This window comes from Cucurbita pepo, chromosome LG02, assembly GCF_002806865.2.
Source record: "Cucurbita pepo subsp. pepo cultivar mu-cu-16 chromosome LG02, ASM280686v2, whole genome shotgun sequence".
In the NCBI taxonomy this organism is placed as follows: Eukaryota; Viridiplantae; Streptophyta; class Magnoliopsida; order Cucurbitales; family Cucurbitaceae; genus Cucurbita; species Cucurbita pepo.
The window spans coordinates 1026767-1045665 of record NC_036639.1 but is presented as its reverse complement, the minus strand read 5'-3'; the positions used below and the strand labels follow the sequence as shown (position 1 = coordinate 1045665).

At 40.9% G+C, this 18899-nt stretch overlaps 6 protein-coding genes across 6 annotated transcripts; 2 read left to right on the top strand and 4 right to left on the bottom strand.

Moving 5' to 3' along the window:
• Positions 1-185: 185 nt before the first annotated feature.
• LOC111787591 (transcription factor MYB44-like) lies at positions 186-1764 on the bottom strand. The gene has a single exon (XM_023667606.1). It carries the CDS (start codon positions 1387-1389, stop codon positions 526-528), a length of 864 nt encoding a protein of 287 aa, XP_023523374.1. The 5' UTR covers positions 1390-1764; the 3' UTR covers positions 186-525.
• A 510-nt stretch (positions 1765-2274) lies between these two features.
• Positions 2275-3746, top strand: LOC111788971 (probable carbohydrate esterase At4g34215). The gene is made up of 2 exons (XM_023669575.1): positions 2275-3154; positions 3342-3746. Exons 1-2 carry the CDS (start codon positions 2555-2557, stop codon positions 3660-3662), a joined length of 921 nt encoding a protein of 306 aa, XP_023525343.1. The 5' UTR covers positions 2275-2554; the 3' UTR covers positions 3663-3746.
• A 170-nt stretch (positions 3747-3916) lies between these two features.
• On the bottom strand, positions 3917-5375 carry LOC111788854 (probable isoaspartyl peptidase/L-asparaginase 2). Its single transcript, XM_023669411.1, has 4 exons — positions 5163-5375; positions 4832-5065; positions 4670-4756; positions 3917-4579 (listed from the first exon to the last, which is right to left on the bottom strand). The coding sequence occupies exons 1-4, from the start codon at positions 5322-5324 to the stop codon at positions 4088-4090; spliced, it is 975 nt and encodes a 324-aa protein (XP_023525179.1). The 5' UTR covers positions 5325-5375; the 3' UTR covers positions 3917-4087.
• A 2950-nt stretch (positions 5376-8325) lies between these two features.
• Positions 8326-11144, bottom strand: LOC111787493 (cyclin-D3-1-like). The gene is made up of 4 exons (XM_023667468.1): positions 9269-11144; positions 8988-9189; positions 8771-8901; positions 8326-8667 (listed from the first exon to the last, which is right to left on the bottom strand). Exons 1-4 carry the CDS (start codon positions 9860-9862, stop codon positions 8500-8502), a joined length of 1095 nt encoding a protein of 364 aa, XP_023523236.1. The 5' UTR covers positions 9863-11144; the 3' UTR covers positions 8326-8499.
• Positions 11145-12030: 886 nt separating this feature from the next.
• LOC111787492 (protein DCL homolog, chloroplastic-like) lies at positions 12031-14366 on the bottom strand. Its single transcript, XM_023667467.1, has 3 exons — positions 13884-14366; positions 13002-13116; positions 12031-12536 (listed from the first exon to the last, which is right to left on the bottom strand). Exons 1-3 carry the CDS (start codon positions 14189-14191, stop codon positions 12369-12371), a joined length of 591 nt encoding a protein of 196 aa, XP_023523235.1. The 5' UTR covers positions 14192-14366; the 3' UTR covers positions 12031-12368.
• A 526-nt stretch (positions 14367-14892) lies between these two features.
• On the top strand, positions 14893-16884 carry LOC111788386 (F-box protein At1g47056-like). Its single transcript, XM_023668717.1, has one exon. The coding sequence runs from the start codon at positions 15108-15110 to the stop codon at positions 16713-16715; it is 1608 nt and encodes a 535-aa protein (XP_023524485.1). The 5' UTR covers positions 14893-15107; the 3' UTR covers positions 16716-16884.
• The last annotated feature ends 2015 nt before the right edge of the window (positions 16885-18899 follow it).

Here is an 18899-nt window from a genome sequence, read left to right as displayed (position 1 = left end):
CTCAAAACTGTGCTCCACATGTTATCAATTTGGAATTTACAGTTCCGACTTCCAAGTGGTTGCTCAACCATTAATGTTTTGTTCTGTTCTGTTCTGTTCTTTGAACCCTGTTTATTTATCCATTCTTGACCACCACAATTCGTGTCTTTTCTTGGATTTTCGTCATCCCGGTACGCACTGGTGTATCAAAAGATGCAAGTTCTAAAATTTCCAATAACTGAACTCGTTTTTTGTTCTTTTGGTCATTATTCTTACATCGACTCGATTTAGACGAACAGGAATTTTGCCCAAACTTTCTAAAAGATAGCCCTTTTGGAACAGATGATCTAATTCTATCATTATATGTATTTGAAGTCCTCTGCCTTGTTCAGCCCCCCAAATTTGGTGTTCTTCATTCTGTACACTACCAAAATTTATTGTCATCTATAAATTCAGGGGAGGGGGAAGGAGAAAAGAAGAAAATAAACACAAAAACGGGAACTTTTTGAGTGGCGCGATGACTTCTTTGTCATCTCAGGGCTGCTATTAATCGCGCTTGTTTATAACAATCCGTTTTACGATTGCGTTTCTGACGGCCTCCGTTTGCAAACACAGACCTTTTTGCTCCATCCCAGACATGTAGTTGTGTACTTCTTTCCTAATCATTTCCTGCATCACAGCCAAGAATTCTGTGCTGAAGAACTTGCTCTCAATTCTCAGCTTGTCCGAACTCTGCACTGGCTGCTGAGGTGCCTGATCGGGTTCGGATGCGAGTTTTGGTACCTCCGAGGAGTCGGATCCAGGCGGACAGAGGGTGAGAGAAGTGAGAGGATCGGTGGAGGTCTCCATCGGCGGCTGATCTGACTGAGAAATCAAAGCATCGGGGGAGAAAGATTTGCAGACCTGCGAAGAAGACATTCCAGGTAGGCTAGAATCGCTCAAGTCGGAGTCAGATGGGCTACTGTGATTGAAATAGAAAGGCGAAGCGACGGTGGTGGGAGCAGCACCCACACTGGCGGATCTCTTGGGAGGGTGGTGTTTGAAATCATCGGCAATGGAGGAGGAGCATTTGCGCTTGAGAGTAGAGTTCCAGTGATTCTTGATGGCGTTATCAGTGCGACCATTGAGAAGACGAGCAATGGCGGCCCACTTGTTGCCGAATCTGGAGTGAGCCTGGATAATGGTGTCATCTTCATAGGGAGTGAAAGGGTGATGCTCCACCTCAGGAGAAAGCTGGTTGCACCACCTGAGTCGGCAGGACTTGCCAGATCTCCCAGAGATGGACTTACTTATAAGAGACCAATTCCTGGCGCCGTAGCTGTGGACGAGGCGGCGCAACAACTCGTCCTCTTCGGGACTCCAAGGACCTTTTATCCGGTCGACGGCCTTAGTACCACCGGCGGTAGCCATAAAGGAAAGGTAGGCGGAGGCGGAGGTAGATGATGTATAAGAGAGAAGAGGGAATGAAGGAGAGAAGAGAGGATTTATAAGAGAGTGAGAGTGACTGGTTGGGGAGGAAGTGGTGACCGGTGATAGCCGTTTGTAGTTTGGAAGGGAGAGGGACACGCGTCATGCAACGGTGGCAAGAAGATACACGTATAATATATAGCGAGGGCTTTCGGCTGCATTTCAAAACCGACTTGGAGTGAATTTATTTATGTTTAATTTTATGAAAATAAAGAAAAGAAGAGGATCGGACGGCTATCACTCTGTCTGTGGGCCTAATCCAAACAACTAACCAACGTACCAGATAAGCAGAGGCTGAATAATTCCTGTTTTCTTTTTGTTTTTTGTGTGTATTATTTAATAAATTATGTGTGAAATGTTTTAATTATGGAAAAAAAAGAGAAGAAAACGGAATTCGTTGGGGGGTGGGGAAGATAGAGATGGATAATGAAGTAATGCCAGGCTGTATAGCATTTATTTCCCGGAAAATAAAAAAAAAAAAGGAAAAAGGGAAAAGAAAAAAATAGAATGAGTAGAATCCGGGAAGGAAGGGTGGGTGGGTTAGTGCAATCATGTCAGTCCAGGCTGTAAACCGCTGCCTTTCCCTTCCCAACATATAATACAAACCCAATGTGTGTGTGTGTGTGTGTGTGTGTGTGTGTGTGTGTGTGTGTGTGTGTTGGGTTATCCATGACTTCCATCTCCCTATTTTACTTTTTTCTTTTTTTCTTTTTTTAATTTATATTTCTTCAAAAAAGAAAAGAAAGGATGTCCTTTTAGCGTACACTAGAGGACGGTTTTGATGTCATCCTGCTCACGTGGTTTGGCATGATTGATTATTATTTTGTTTTTAAGCGGAGAGTAGGGATGGGGTCCTTCCTTTTGTTTTATTCCATTTATTGTGTGGGCTGGGCTGGGCTGGGCTGGGCTTTCGTTTTGTCCTTGAAAGTCTCTGTCTGTCTGTCTGAGCCCACCATGAATTATTTTGTCAAAAATAAAATAGAGGCAGGCAGAGGACAACAAAGTGAGTTGTAATTTGGAGAGGAACATGATCGTCTCAATTCAATTTATAAACTAATGCATTTCTTCACTTTCCTTCGCCTATATCCCACCCACACTCCAACTCAATATGCTCTACTTCTCCCTCCTATTTCTAATGGCCGCTCACCTTCCCCCCACTTCTCAACAACCACCTCCACCGACAGCCATTTTCCTCCTCGCCGGACAAAGCAACATGGCGGGGCGGGGCGGCGTCACCAACAGCACCCTAACGCACCGTCCCACGTGGGACGGCGTTGTTCCTCCCCAGTGCTCCCCCAATCCTTCCATCCTCCGCCTCGCCTCCGATCTCACCTGGGTTGAAGCTCGCGAGCCACTCCACGCCGATATTGATTTTCTCAAGACCAACGGGATTGGACCCGGAATGCCATTCGCCAACACCATTCTCATGGATAAACCCGCTGGTCGGACGGTGATCGGTCTTGTCCCGTGCGCGATGGGCGGGAGTTCGATTCAACAGTGGCAAAAGGGGTCCAATCTGTACACCCATTTATTGACCCGAGCCGAAGCGTCGATACTCAGCGGAGGCACAATTAAAGCACTCCTGTGGTATCAGGGTGAAAGTGATACAGTGAATGCAGAAGATTCCGAGTTGTATGGTGGGAGATTGAAGAAGTTTTTCAGTGACATTCGCTCCGATCTACACATCCCATTCCTCCCAATTATTCAGGTTTTTCTTTCCCTCTGTTTCTGCTTCTTATTTCTTATTATAATAACTTTTACACATTTTAAAAAGGGAAAAGTTTTGATAAGTGACAAATAAGTTAATGAGTCAGTAGCAAAAGTAGGACAACATAACAAGGCCAACTAACAATAGTAGAGAGAGTTTGTTAAAACGTCAACGTTTGTGGTCGTAGGTGGGGATTGCATCAGGAGAGGGGCCGTATAAGGAAGGAGTGAGAAGGGGGCAATTCGGAATTGAGGTAATGAACGTGATGACTGTGGACGCATACGCATTGGGCTTGTCGTTTGAACCAGATGGGCTTCACTTAAATACCCATTCTCAAGTTAAACTGGGTGGAGTCTTGGCTGATGCATACCGACGGTTTCCACCGCACCCACTGGCTGCTAGCCCATTACTAAGAAGCGCTGCTTCCACGGCATCAGTTTTCAGTTTCTTTATTTCCATGTTTAGCACTATGACCTTCGTGTTGCTTCAACAAATTCTTTTGTCGTGACAGTGAAGTCCACAACATTTACATGCAATTATCATTAATGATGATTCAAAGCCTCCGGTGGCTGGCTTTTTAATTGGCCACCCATTCAAAGAATATTCTTGAAAACGCCTGAGTTTTGTATCTTCCCTACCCTGTGTTCATGAAATCTTACTTGGTTTTGATGAACAGTTCCAAAATCTTACTTGCTTTTCATAACTATTTTCCTTCTTTAATAATTTAAGATTATTAAGAATTTGATTAGAAAATAAAGGTCGTAGTAGTCAGCGCTAAGGGCATTATTTTTATTTGCTAAGATGGATCTGCTTCAGAATCTGAATCCAGAAATTTCTGAAGAAGATTCACACAGTTACTGAAAAAACAAAGCACACTACAAAGCATTAAAACTTCATCCCAATCTTAAATTATCTAACCAATCATTTCCCAATTTATTTCCAAATCCCAACCTCCATAAACCCATCCTCCGTCGCACATCCCCTGAACATTCCGGTGGTGTTGAACCCACATACAACTTCACCATTGCTCGACACGGCAATCAGTCCGGCCTTCCCTTCGTCCAGCCTCTCCTCTATCACGTAATTCACTGCCTCTTGAAGCCCCAGACCTTTGTACTCCATCACCGCCGCTACTTCTCTTGCCAATGTCCCTCTTATGATCGCCTCCCCTTCTCCAGTGCACGATACCCCGCACACCCCGCACGCGTACGTCCCTGAACCGATCAGCGGAGAGTCTCCGATGCGCCCGATCTTTTTGTTCATCAGGCCGCCGGTTGAAGTGGCGGCGGCGCACCTTCCTTGACTGTCGACCACCACGCAGCCCACAGTCTCTGGCGCGTACACGCTGATTGGGAGGCCGTTCATTTGCAACGGCGTCTCCACGCTCGCGCTACACTTCTCGTTTGTAGGGACCCTATAGTCTAACTGTTACAAATCGAAACAGAAAATGTTGAGTCCGTTTCGAACGGTTATTTTGAATCATATTTAGTTAAAATATTTGAATCGGAGGGGTACCCATATACTGTTGGCTTCTCTGGCTAGTTCAAGCATTCCGACGTTTTCTTCGGTGACGAAATAGTCATTGCACTCAAGTTCAACACCCTAACACAGATTGAATTCCGTCAGAAAATCCGCTTTAGAACCGGAAAAAAGGGAGAATAAAGATGGAAATCAAACCTGTTCTCTAGCGAATTTCTCAGCGCCAGAGAAAGCCAGATAGGAATGAGGGGATTTGTCCATGACAAGACGGGCGAGGGAGATCGGGTTTTTGACAGTGGTAAGTCCAGACACCGCCCCGCATCGCCGTTTTGGTCCGTCCATGATGCTGGCTTCCATTTCAACGGTTCCCTCCTCTGTCAGGGCAGATCCACGCCCTGAGTTGAACAGGGGATCGGTTTCAAGTTCTCTAACCTTCAAAATCGTAATACAATTTAAGAATATTTCGCAGAGAATGAAACGATGTTTTAGAGAAAGAAAAGAAACCGAAAAGGGATCGGAGAGAGCGTACGACGAGTTCAACGACATCAATGGCAGAAGAATTTGAACGAAGAGCGTGAATGCCAAGATCAAGGCAGCGAGTGAGAAGCATTTTTGCATCTTCTTGACGTTGCAGTGGGAGATTAGGATCCACACCAGCCCCGCCGTGAACCGCTATGGCCCAACCTCCCATCGCTCTCTCTCTCGCTCTCTCTTTGCCTTCTTCTTCTTCACTCTGTTTTCTAATGCCAATTGGAAACGAACGAAGAAGCGCCTTAAATAGCCTTTTCCGGAACCCAAATAACTCACAAGCAGTTCTAAATCTTTCTTACTTCCAACAAATTTAAATAAATTTTGGATTCCGAGTGGTGTGCTGTTGGATCCTACAAATACGAATGCTTCCACCAATTCCGGGTCACGATTCACTTTCCCAATTTATATTTTCATTTTATTTCACTCTCGTTTACCAATTCTTCATTTTTTTTCTTTTATATAATTTTACCCTATACCTAATTTTCTTTCCACCAAAACAAAATGCCCACTTAATTAATTTAATTTCGATATACTCTTCATAATTAATTAATATTACTAAATTATAAAAATAAATTATATATATATATATATATATACACATATCGATGTTATGTAATATTTGTCTGTTACATATCGCTGTTAGACTCATAATTTTAAAATGTTTTTAAAGAATTAAGAATATTTCTTTATCTATCGATGTAATATTAAGAAATAACGAAAAAATGGTGAAAAAATAATTTTCTATTTTTTCCAACAATGGGTGTTTTATTTGAGAGGATTCCATCCATTAATATGAATTTAATAGGTGCCATAATGATTAGATTTTTTTGTTTTAAATACTTTAGAATAGACATAAATATAGTTTAATTAGCATAAATATTGTAGTTTCAAGTTTAAAATATTTTCTTCTAAATTAAATATTTTTTAAAAACCAAAATATGTAGGGAGAATTGGAGTGGGTCCCACGCCTTCCAGGGATACGGGAAGATTCGAAATTTGAAGGGGCTTTGGATGACGTGACACCACATGATAACAACACTTTTTCAATGCATTTGATTTTGATTGCTGAATAAGAGATGACTCAGTTCAAATCAAATAAAACAACCTTTTTTTTTTTTTTTTTAATTCTAAATTAATTAAAATATAAATCTTATTCCTCAAAGTTTGAAACGTTTTAATATAGCGGCGCATCCACGTTTGCATTGTCTTCCCTTTTATTTTAATATTTTCAGAATTTGTTATTTCTTTATTATTTTTATGTTTTTTTTTTTAATGCTCGTTAAATCTAGATATCTCTAATATCTATGCGTGAAGAACACTTGTCGTCAAATAATTTAAATAAAACAAAGTAGCCAACAATATTGTAAATAATATGAACTAAAACGTCAACGATAAGACAAGAGGCTCGAAGATGAGAAGGAAGGGTTAGGAGATAAAAGATATAATTGAGACTTTTCCACGTTTGGATTTGGGTTGGTATTTAATATAAATATATTGTGAATAATTTAATGAATCACAAGAAATAAGGTAGCAACAGTTTGAATAATATTGGTTAATTTTTAAAAAAATTGATCTTATTTTGTTTTATTGTAGAAAGCGAAGGCAAGTTGCAAGATGGTTACCGCCACGGCGTTTTTGGCTGTCATCCATTTGTGACAAAGCAAAGCGCCACGACAGAAAAGTATGCAAATTGGCTACTTGCTTTGAAATTCATTATTTATCGTTACAAATAATATGAACACAACGTTGTTGTAAAAAGGTCTTGAAAATTGCAAGTGGGTGTCCGCCCATCTCACGCGTCTCGGCCCATTACTCCGTTGTTAGGGCCATCGGTTGAGCCCAAACCAACAGCGCAGTCCAAACAGAGCAGCACCATCGCGATCCAGGAGGCGCGCATTGATTGTCCAAACCCCCGATCCTCCTATGGGTTCTTGCACTTGGCAATGTGAATGTCAGGGAGCGAATGTCGAAGAAGAAAAACCCGTGAGTCAAAATACGACAAACCCACTTTTTACCGGGGAACTGGGAAGCAGAAGCAGTGAAAACAGAGCGGGGTGCCAAATGAGGCCCTTGCGCTGTCGTCTTCTTCTGGTTGTGGTGTGAGTAAAAGACCTGGGGGTTGAGCTGGGTTGTGGAATTATGAGACTCACGCGAGGGATGTGGGTCTGGGGCGGGGCCTACGCCATATGATTGTCAGGGAGATGGCAGCCAAAGAAGCTTCAATTTCCATTCTTTATGAGATGATAGCAGAGAGTAAAGAGGGGTTTGTTTTACGAAAAAGGGAATGGCTTTTTTTTCATATTTGTGTTATGCGTGCCGCCAACCATTTCAGAATTCAGCAACAACTTACCTTTTGCTTTTGTAGAGTCATCTGCTGCGTTCAGAGCAGCGCAGGAGTGAATGTCAGCTGTTTTCTTCTCATAATCATACCACTTTCTTCATCCACAATACATACTCTGCCAAGAATTCAATTATGTGCATCTTTTCTTTCTTTCACTACTTACTAATCTAAATCATATCATAATTGCACTTGATTAGTGTTGTACTTGTTAATTACATACCATATAATGACAAATAATGAGGCCTAAGTTAGGGGGAAGGGGGTGTTAGTGTTACTTAAATGTTTACTGTCAATCTAAAAATTTTGAAATTCCATTTCAGTTTTACTTTAAAATCATGAGACTGACAAACAATATCTGTTAGTTAGCTAGAGTTGCTAGCTAAAGTTGAGTAGTTACAAATGGTATCAGAGTCAAACCCAAACTCTAAAGTTGGTAGCTAGAGTTGAGTAGTTACAAAAGTGGTGTGCTAGCAGAACGCTAGCCCAAGTTGGATGGAGAGAAGAATGAAACATTTTTTACAAGGGTATGAAAATCTCTCAATGTTATAGTAAAGCTCATGGCTGGGTAGTAAAGCTCATGACTGGGTAACTCATTTTAAAATAGTAAAGCTGATGGTGATGCATAACTAATCAAAGCAAACAATATCGGACTTGGCCTGTTACAAAAATATAGAGTTTTAGGATTCTAATATCAATAATTGGATGTATTATTCATGCAACTAAGAGATAATTAATATCTCCATCCAAAGATAGTATTCTAAACATCACATTTTCTTTGATATAACGGGAAAGAAAATGAAAATTAATGCGAGAATTTGAATGGATACTACAAGAAATTATATATTAATTATTAAGCGTACGCTTTTGTTGTACTAGAGAAACAAAAAAAGTACAAGTAGCTATAAGAAGCCTTAATTAAATGAAGCGAAGGATGAAACAATGTAAAGAAAATTCTGCAGTTGTCGTAAATTTGAGCCTCTACGGACGCTGTTCATCAAATTTTTCTCTCCTTGGTTGCTGTCTCCGGCGACGACACAGCACAGTCGACATTCCGATTCCGACCGTCCATTAAACTGAATCTTCGTTTATTCTTACAGTCCTTTCTGTGTCGTTCTTTCGATGATGCTTCTGAGATGAATCTTGAACAGTCTTCTACCTTATCCTACTCGAACAAACAGAGCAAGACAAAAAGTACAGTATAAGTTTTGGTCAATCCATTGCTTGAAGGATAATAAGAACGAAAAAGAAACGATGAAAGAGGAAACCTTGTCGATTTGAAGAATACCCAGAAGCTGATCGTGGCATTTGGCGGCGGCATTTGGTTCTATGTTGTTGATAACTTGAAAAATAATGGCGCTTGCTATGACTGATGGAAGAAAACATACAAATCTAGAATCTGGGAATTCAAAATGAAAGAGCATTAATGATTTGGGTCTGGAAATTCAAGGTAGAAGTCAATTTTGGTGTGGCTGGCTAGCTCACCTAAGATGACAGAGAGAAGTAATCGTTCACATCTACAGAGGAATTCAGAACAGAGCTTGTCCCTGAACCCGAGCCGTCTTACGATATAATCCAGAAAGGAAAGTGGGTTCACTGGATTCATTCTCCAAACAAGCGTAGAGAGAACAAGAATCTCCATTTTTTTAATGGTTTTAGCTTTAAAGTAGTACTCATTTTCCTCCACCTTGAACAAAACATTAAACAATCCCCTGTTTTAGTTGGAAGAATGGTGATAAATGTGGAGATTTTGATGAGGGGTTTACCTGGAGGTCTAAAAGAAGGGGCACGCGGGTTTCCTCCACTTTAGCAGCGAGAGATAAACAAGCAATGGCGGTGAGATGGGCCATCCATGGCTTGTCAATCTGAAAATGGGGGCTGGAGAGAAACCTATCGACATAATCAACGGCCAAAACGGCGGTGAGTGCAGTGAAAGAGTACTGGGCATTGACCTTCAGAATCCAGGCCACAGCCTTGGAGCGAGCGGCTGCTAAAGGGGGATTGTGTGAGAGAGTGTTATGAAGAAACTCATTTTTGTTCTCCTTAGAGAACAGAGACACCAATTCCTCGTCTTCCCTCTCCGACAGGAAGACAGAATTTGGGGAATTGACACAAACATTTATTAAGAAAGTTTGGTCCTTTGGTTGGATAAGGCCATCCCCAATCTCTTCCTCCAAGCAAAACGGGGAATCAAGAAGAAATGAAGCGTCTTGGTGACCTGAACTTGATGAGTGTAGAATTGATATTGGGTAACAATGCCGTCTCGCCATCGTATAGTGCCTCATTTCTTCGCATGTTTTGTTGGGGCGAGGTTTATGCTTCTGATTTGGGAGCCTCTGGTGCTTATAATCAGCAGACATAAATCATGGGCCATGCAGCATAATCAATCGACATGTGACACTCCTATACAATGTCCTGGTGGGCCAAGCCAAGCCGGTCCACAACCACTGCGTTGCATATCATCAATCCTTATTCAACGCTGAATTAATGTTCATCAGAGGAAAAAAGGTTTCATTAAGCACATAAGTTTCCGAGGGAGGGTTGATTTATCAACGCAGAAAAGGAGTTAAGATCACGGGTCCTTCGTTTTTTACCATCTTTTGTGCTTGGGAGTACAAAAATGGTTAAATTTTTGAATGGACTGCTTTAAAAGCCAGACAGGCTTCTCTTTGCAGAATTTATAGCATACAACTCGGGCTCCACTGTCCATACCCATTAATCAAACTTGATTCAAAAAGCTAATCGCCTTTGTTAAGATTTTGAATACTGAGGCTCTGGGCAATATCAGTAGATGGCCATTTCCTTTTTTGCTCAAGATGCTGTAGCTGTGTATTAGCGTATCCCATTAGAGATAGTCCCACCAAAACCAGAAAGGAAGGGATAGTCCCACCAAAACGACTTGAAATCAGAAGTCAGACACCCAATTCAGAAACCCCAGCAGGGAATTTTGCAGGCTGCTCTAGCTATGTAACCAACCGTTCATACCTACTGTCGGTAGATATTGTCTTTTTTGGATTTTTCCTTTCGAGCTTCTCTTCAAAGTTTTAAAACATGTCTGCTAAGGAATACTTCGTTTCACTATCTAACCAATGTGAGATCTCATCATTCACAGTTGAAGCACACTGCTCATCATTCACAGTTCACATCCCCCACAACACAAAAAGAGTAAGAGAGACAAACTGGGTTTCATCATAGTAGTTAAGGCTATAAAGATTAGGTATTTCGAAAAGGGTTGATGAAGAAAAAGTTTGGTAATTTTAGATCTGGGCTGAAATTTTGAAGTGCCGTACTGTTAATCTGATTGGACCTGTCTAAATAATTGGAGACATTTGCGAGGGACAGGGTTGGTGTTTTGGCAAAGAGTGAAGACATGGGTTTTCATTATAAATCACGAGCCTTCTCTAACACTAAGCTGTGCTTCAAATCATACGACCACGATGACACTGGTGACGGTGCTGCAACTGTGGAGGATCCCACGTGGATACTGCTTCTTTCCAGTTGGCTTTGTGTGGGGTCGGGTCAAATGATGAATAGGACACCACTAATCATCATGTTTGCACTACCTAATCCATGGCGGATTGCCTAATACAAGACAATTAAATTTTGATTTTTTTTTCAACAATGCGTGTTGCATATGTACGACATTTGTGATTCTAATGACACCAACATTGGACTAAAAAAAAAAAAAAGGGGACTTTGAGAACATGGAAACGTAAAAAAGGGGATCCTATCAACTCGTTCTGATCTAGGATAATAAGCTCATGAGCTTAGTCTTACTTCACCATTGAGAAACTAAAGAAGCCTTGCATCTAGGTTTAACTTAGACATAGCTCGCTTCTTTTTAGGTGTGAAGTAATGTCAAACCAAAATACCAACAAACATTAGCTTTTTCAGAAAAGGAGGTGATCCAACTGCACCTTCCAGTATGACTAACTTGTTACGACTTCACTTTAGTCACTAGCCCTGCCTTTGGATCCCCTCCTTGGAGTTAAGGTAACGACTTCAAGCATGGCTAGCTCCCATAGTGTGACAGGCGACTGCATAGTAATCTTTCCAGGAACGATACAGTTTTGATCATAGAGCGCAGCACATGCAGGTCCACACCACTGCAGCACTGGCTTTACGAGCGTTTTAGCCTTTTGAAGAGTTCAGTGAATCCATTAAGCCGCTCGATTCTTTTGACTTGACCTGTAACAAGGACCTACCCTGCTTTCCTCAGATCCAAACCCAATCACTAACATAACATGACACCATGACACTAAATCATACTCCTCAGCCCCTTTTCATTTGAACTTTCTTCATTGGCTAACCCCACGAGAACGCTTTATGCCTTCCAACTTCCCACCGCCAACATCATCCGCCAAATGTTTACAAATGTATCTCTTTTACCCATCACAGTTCCTGCCAGTACAGCTGCAATCATCAATTCTTCAACCTGTTCATGTTATAATCATGAACCTTATAACATGCGCAAGATATGGATCTAGCACGTGGAAAGAAGTGTAGAGAATAGATCATCAATCAAACCCAGTTTAAACTTTTCAATCCTATACGACTTTTCAAACATTATCAATAATCTCGTTCTACATGTCCTGGTCATCTGATTATACAGTAATCTTAACCACAAACAAAACAGAGCAGCTGCAAGTCAACAAAGAGAAGGTTCACTCCTATGATTCTCTCTCGATTGTTCTCATTTTCAAAATTGTGCAGAACTTCCAAGATATGATAGCTACTGCATTGACAATCTGTACATCTTGCCATCACGTAGGCCACTGACTCATCAAGAATACATTTAATCATTCATATGTAACTCTTAACCAGAACAAATATCCACAGGCTAACATCAAGGCTAGCATAAATTCATCAACTACCACGTTTGAAATGTTCTCGAATAAACCGCTCTGCATATAATGGGTATTTATTTCGGATATATGCCCGAAGACACTTTTGATACGAGAAGTCAATCCATCCACCATCGGTCCTTACGACAAAGAGGCATCTGGAGTGCCGAAATTGGGGGTGTCGATCGACCTTCAACCACATAAAATAGCTTAAATAATTTATACAAGTTAGCTTTGTTGATATCAAAAGTGTGCTAGGAATCCCTTTTCTATTCACAAGATTCACAAAGAAATATGACAAACAACTCGTCTCCCAATGATTAGTTCGAGAGGGCCATCAATCTCTCTCCACATTCCTTCAAAAAAAAAAAAAAAAGCACACAAAATACAGGTTGATTCCCAGTCCTTGTTGGGAAGGAGTTGGGTGACAATTGGAGGCCATTACATGACCACACGGGCAGAAACTTAAGGAGGCGTGCTACACATGTTATAGGTAAGAGGTGGTATTTTGAGATTTTGAGAATATCATATACCAAACGTTATTTGTTCCTTTACCTGCTTTTTACTTCTATACGGCCTAACAAACAAAAGCAAGCGACTGCATATATGAAACATAGTAAGAAGTATAAACCATTTAGTCCAGATCAAAGCGTACCATAATGGATTCAAGTCCACATCCAATTTTATCTTCAGCATGTGGATGATGAGCAAGAAGCCTGTCAACCATAATTTTCTCATCCTCAAATGTCAGTCGCTCCCCATCGACATACCTAGTATACAAAATAGAGGTTCTTAAGAGAAGGCTACATAATATCTTAGGAGAAAAATGTGATAGTAAAACGAAAACATGAGCAATATATCATATGGAAAAGTGCCTAATGAGACCAGCTCATGAACATGCCAACCTTGCAAGAGGTATGCTCCCCTTAAGGTATATATTACACTCAAAGGCAGTTCTTTGCAGAAGAAGTAGAAAATCAAATACCAAATCCATGAAGAAAATTAAGAAAGGGCACATACAACATACTGACATTAAACCCAATTCCATTATTGATTTTTTTTTTTACTACTATAATGCCTTTGAAAGCTTACCCGTAGTTGCTGAGTAAGCCTCTACAATATGATTGCCATTTTAACACCATTAGAAGTGTGAAAGAGATTGTAAAACCCTTTTACTTTTGTATCCATGTCTAGTTTTAGGTCTACATCCGACGGTTATTAAGAGGCAGCTAGATTGAATCGACCTCATTCAATAATTTGAAAGTGGTTATCATATTTTTATGAATACACAAATTATGTCAAAAGTGAGAATAACTCAATAGTACTTGACATCTACCCAAACTTTACATACTCATAATTCACATTTCTAATACTATCAAAAAAAGGAAAAAAACTATATAACATATCACATTGAGTAAAATTGGGAATAAGGAAATCCTAACAACTGTGATCATTTATTAAAAAGTTAAAGCAAACACATAAGGCCCATAACATAAAGTATAAACTTTCGGGGTGAAATTACGCGAACAGGACAAACCTATTGGAGTGGAGGATCTCCTTTGTGAGGGATATGACAGGGTCGATATCGCTGAGAATTTCCTCTTCCTGATTCTTCCACTTTCTATAACCAGGCTCATCCCACCTTTGGTAATTCGGTGGGTCAGTGGCACTCAATACAGAGGTAGTATTTTCAGCAGATGATAAGCCGCCGCCCGGTGGAGTAGACGCCGGCATCGCAGTGCAGCAAGACCGGCGAGTCACCCGCACGACCCCAGTACATAGCCCGCGGTTCCTGAGCCCTAACCGAATGAGAGGATGCCCCCTGAGCAGCAAAGAAGCAACCATGATGATCAAATGTTCATATGGAGCGCAGCTCTGCGGTGAGCATGAAGCGAGTAGACGTAGCTGCCTTCATCATTGGCGATGATGATGCTAATACAGCTCTGTTTCACGGATAGGCTACTGGGCTGGTTTTATTGGGCCATGTGGTCTATTGCCGCGATTTTGGACAGGCCCAACATTGAAGGCCCATTTACGCATAATTACAACGAATTAAATTTTGTTAAATTGGAAGGGCTATTAATCCAAACTAAGAAAATAATTTAAAATAATAAAATATAATTTAGTAAATTTTGTTATCTTGATTATATGGTTAAGAAATTTGTAAATTTAGTATTTATGATGAAACGAAAATTAATTTAGAAAGTTATTAGTTTCCAACTCAATTTATGTCTTTTCAACGTGGATCTTTTTCTTTTTTAGAAAATAAAAAGAAATAAATTTATATAATTATTGTTTGAAAAAATGGAATAAATGGAAGAAAAAAAAAAGAAAAGGAAAAAGGAAAAGAAAAAGAAAAAGAAGGAAGAAGGGCACAATAATAATTCATCTTTATTTAAAAAAGAAAGTGGAGGGAAGAGAAGGGATCCGAGTCCATGAAGACCACGTGGGGTCGCCCGCTCCTGATTTTATCCCACAGCGAAGGTGACTAATCTATTCAATAAATAATAATAATATAATAAAAAGAGTTGTAAAAGAAAATAAAATAAAAGAGACTTTTAGAAAAGCCCAATTGGAATTTGTTTTCAGGTCCGTCATCTTGTTTCTTTCTCGCTCTGAGCGGAACGGAAATCAACGGAGCAACAACGTTCGAAATCGAGACCCTCAACCTACGTCCGTCTCCGGACTCCGACCTCCGGCCTGCGTTTGATTCATAATAATCCAAGGGTTCAAACCGAGATTTTTTTACGTCTCGCCCTGAATGGGCCAATCAGCTTCGTCGGCTGCGATTCTTAGCCGCCGCGACAGCAATTATAGCCATCGTTCTAAGATCAAATCAACGGCTCTGATCTCCCCGATGCACCTGGATGAAACCGATGACTTTCGGGAAATCATTCTTGGAGCCTCGGATTTCATTTCTGATCTTCCGGATGAGTGCTTGGCTTGTATTTTCCAATCCCTGAGCCCCGTCGACCGTAAGAACTGCTCTCTCGTATGTCGCCGCTGGCTCAAAGTGGAGGGACAGAGCCGACACCGTCTCTCCATTAAAGCTGAAACGGATCTTTCCTCCATCATACCTTCCCTCTTTACTCGATTCGATGCTGTTACTAAACTTGCTTTGAAGTGTGACCGTAGATCTACCAGCATCGGAGATGACGCTCTTATTCTCATCTCCTTTCGATGCCGTAATTTGACTCGTCTCAAGCTTCGTGCGTGCCGTGAACTGACCGATGTTGGCATGGCTGCTTTTGCCAAGAACTGCAAGGGTTTGAAAAAACTTTCCTGTGGATCTTGCACATTTGGAGCCAAAGGAATGAACGCCGTTCTTGATAATTGTTCCGCCCTCGAAGAATTATCGGTGAAGAGACTTCGTGGTATCACTGATTCGACTGCTGAGCCGATTGGGCCTGGCGTAGCTGGGTCATCTCTCAAAACCATTTGCCTAAAAGATCTTTACAATGCACAGTGTTTTGGACCGCTTGTAATGGGTGCAAAAAATATGAGAACTTTGAAGCTCTTCCGATGTTCTGGGGATTGGGATACGTTGCTCAGATATGTAGCAGAGCGAGTGACTGGTCTTGTTGAAGTCCATCTAGAAAGACTTCAGGTAAGTGATGCAGGCCTTTCAGCAATCTCGAATTGCTTGGATCTGGAAATTCTGCACCTCGTTAAGACCCCGGAGTGTACCAACCTGGGCATTGTGGCGTTAGCAGAACGATGTAAGCTCTTGAGGAAGCTACACATTGATGGATGGAAGGCGAATAGGATTGGAGACGAGGGTTTAATAGCGGTTGCCAGAAATTGCTCTAACCTTCAAGAATTGGTTCTCATTGGGGTGAATCCCACAAAGGTAAGCCTGGAAATATTGGCCTCGAATTGCCGAAATTTAGAGCGATTGGCACTGTGCGGAAGCGATACTGTTGGTGATAACGAAATCTCATGCATTGCCGCAAAATGCATAGCACTGAAAAAGCTCTGCATTAAGAGTTGTCCTGTTTCGGATCAAGGTATGGAAGCGCTTGCTGAAGGGTGCCCAAATTTAGTGAAAGTCAAGGTTAAGAAATGTCGGGGAGTAACTCCCGAGGGTGCAGATTCGTTGAGGTTGAGTAGGGGATCGCTTGCCGTGAACTTAGACAGTGGTGAACCTGAACATCCAGATGCAAGTGCAAGTGATGGCGGGATACAGGATAATGTTGTTGATTTTCATCCGATTCCAAGTCAAGTTGCGCCGCCTATGATTGCATCCAGTAGTGCTGGGCGATCTTCGTCTCTTAAGTCAAGGTTAGGCCTTTTGGCGGGGAGGGGTTTAGTTGCTTGTACACTGAGAAGGTGGTCAGGTGGTAATAGTAGTACTCGAATTAATACTTAAGACATCAGGAACGAAGCAAGTTTCAAAGCGTAAACGCTTCTCGTCTTGTTCTTTTGCATTGTTTTGTGTTTGTATTGCCTTGATTCCGTGTTTAGTGTATTTAATTTCATGCTGTGTGCTCTCTTATTGCTCTTCTTGGAATTAAATATTCACGCTCCCCGCTTTCTTCTCATAATTTGGAACCTTTGGGACTGATAGATGTTTAGGACATGATAGATATACTAATTTAACGTCCACTACTTAACAAGCGTTTAAACTCATCTGTAGTAATTGGTAGACACTCTTGTGCTTTGTATCTGTCTCCGAATCCTTGCAGGCACATCCTAGAAGCTGCAGATTATTTTGAAAAATTTGTAATGCCATATTGCTCCTAGAAAACTTAGTTCTGTTTACATTCCTTAACATCTTCAAATGTTATATCATGCCTGTAGTAGGAGTACCTTCCTTCGATGACCATTTTACAATGAACATCATCTTCATTTCTTCGACTGACTATGTTCCATAACATGACATGGTCATATGCACGGTATTCATTATCTTTCCCATCGGGCTTCCTTAACCATGTCCAGTTATTCTCATGTGGTCGTGAAGATCTTTGATGTGCTTGTATCAGTATACTAGATACATTTTCCTACTAGTGTGATATGATCACTCCACTGGATGTTTTAGTTGGTATCGGGAAGAACTACCAGCTTTATCATCCTCTACGAACAGATCAATTGGCTCTTGACCGATCCACAAGTGGAGGCTTGTATAGTATTTTTACGAAGGAATGTAGGGAGTTGGTTTTAATAATTTTGGTTTAGTTGTTTTAGTTTTCTAATACTTGGTTTGTTGTTAGATCTTCTATAAATCGAGGGTTAATCTTTGTATTGAATAATTCCTGATCATATTAAACTCCCTTCATTTGAGTTTTAAGCTACATCACGAAGGCCGGCAACATGTTGATGGCCTGCTTCGTAATCGGTCATTTATTCTGGCGAGACAAAAGAAATTGCCTTCCAAATGTTTGATCCATGTATTGATCTCCATGTGATTCTGATCATCATTAGCCCTTGTGAAAATTACCCCTGAAGTTTTTTGACGAGACTCCATGTGAAAGAGACAAAGGTAGCTTACAGCTTGCTTTGCTTTGCTGTATGTTCCATAGAGATTTGTTATCGTTTGCCGTGGAAGTGTGATAGGGAAGGGACCTCTTTGTTCACAGGAAGACCGAGGGTTCCTCAAGTCTGCTGGTGAAGGTATCGTTGACTTGATGCATGTATTTACTTTCTCTTTAATTTTTTTTTCTGGATATATTATGAACTTTGAAGTTGTACTAAATGGAAGTTACCATATGAGATAAATGGAGCTGCAGCCAGTACATCGGAATCTGCAACGTAATACTTTGTGAGAAGTTAACATATAATCCTGATTTTGTTGTTGTTTCCCTCGCTGTTAATTGCATTGCTGATACACAATATCTGTTCGTTTTGTCATTAACACCGCATTAAAGATGCCCTTACCTCCCGCATTTATGGGAGTATTTTAATGCATTTGACCAGTACGGAGTTGCAGTATTCTGACCTCCAAGTTTCTTTTAGCTGTGGTCAAACATTGCAGCTCCGTTTGCTTGTTTATCTAAACATATTTAAATAAGAGAGTCGGGGAGGGGCCGTCAAGCCCATAAATATTTGCTTGAATTGAAAGTGGAAACCGGTGCTTGGTCCCCCCCAGAAGGAGCAAGTTCATATGAGGTGGTTGGATTGGATCTCACATCATAGGTGTGCAGTAATTCTGGGAGAGCTGAATCTGATTGTTGTATTCATCTTTTTCACCCTACAAAGTTGTTGCAGTTTCAAGAAATAGCCGAGCTCTTTAGGACTCTTTTGTGCATGGTCTTCTGAAACCATGATTCCGTTTGCATCCCAAATAAACAGTAGAATTGACATTTGTCCTTGTATAAATATTTTGTTGTGTGAAGTCTGTTTGTTTGCCAGTTTACATTGTCCGTGTAACAATTAACACTACAATGTCTATATAACAACTAACATTTGTGCCAGCTGCATAGAAATGTATCATGTGCAAGGGGGGAAAGTGTAGGCATGACACGACAGGAAAGAAGTGAAGATTGACACCATATATTAGGTACCCTTATCATCCCTGGTTTGTTTTTCCTCCAGAAATTAAATCCTTTTAGTGAAG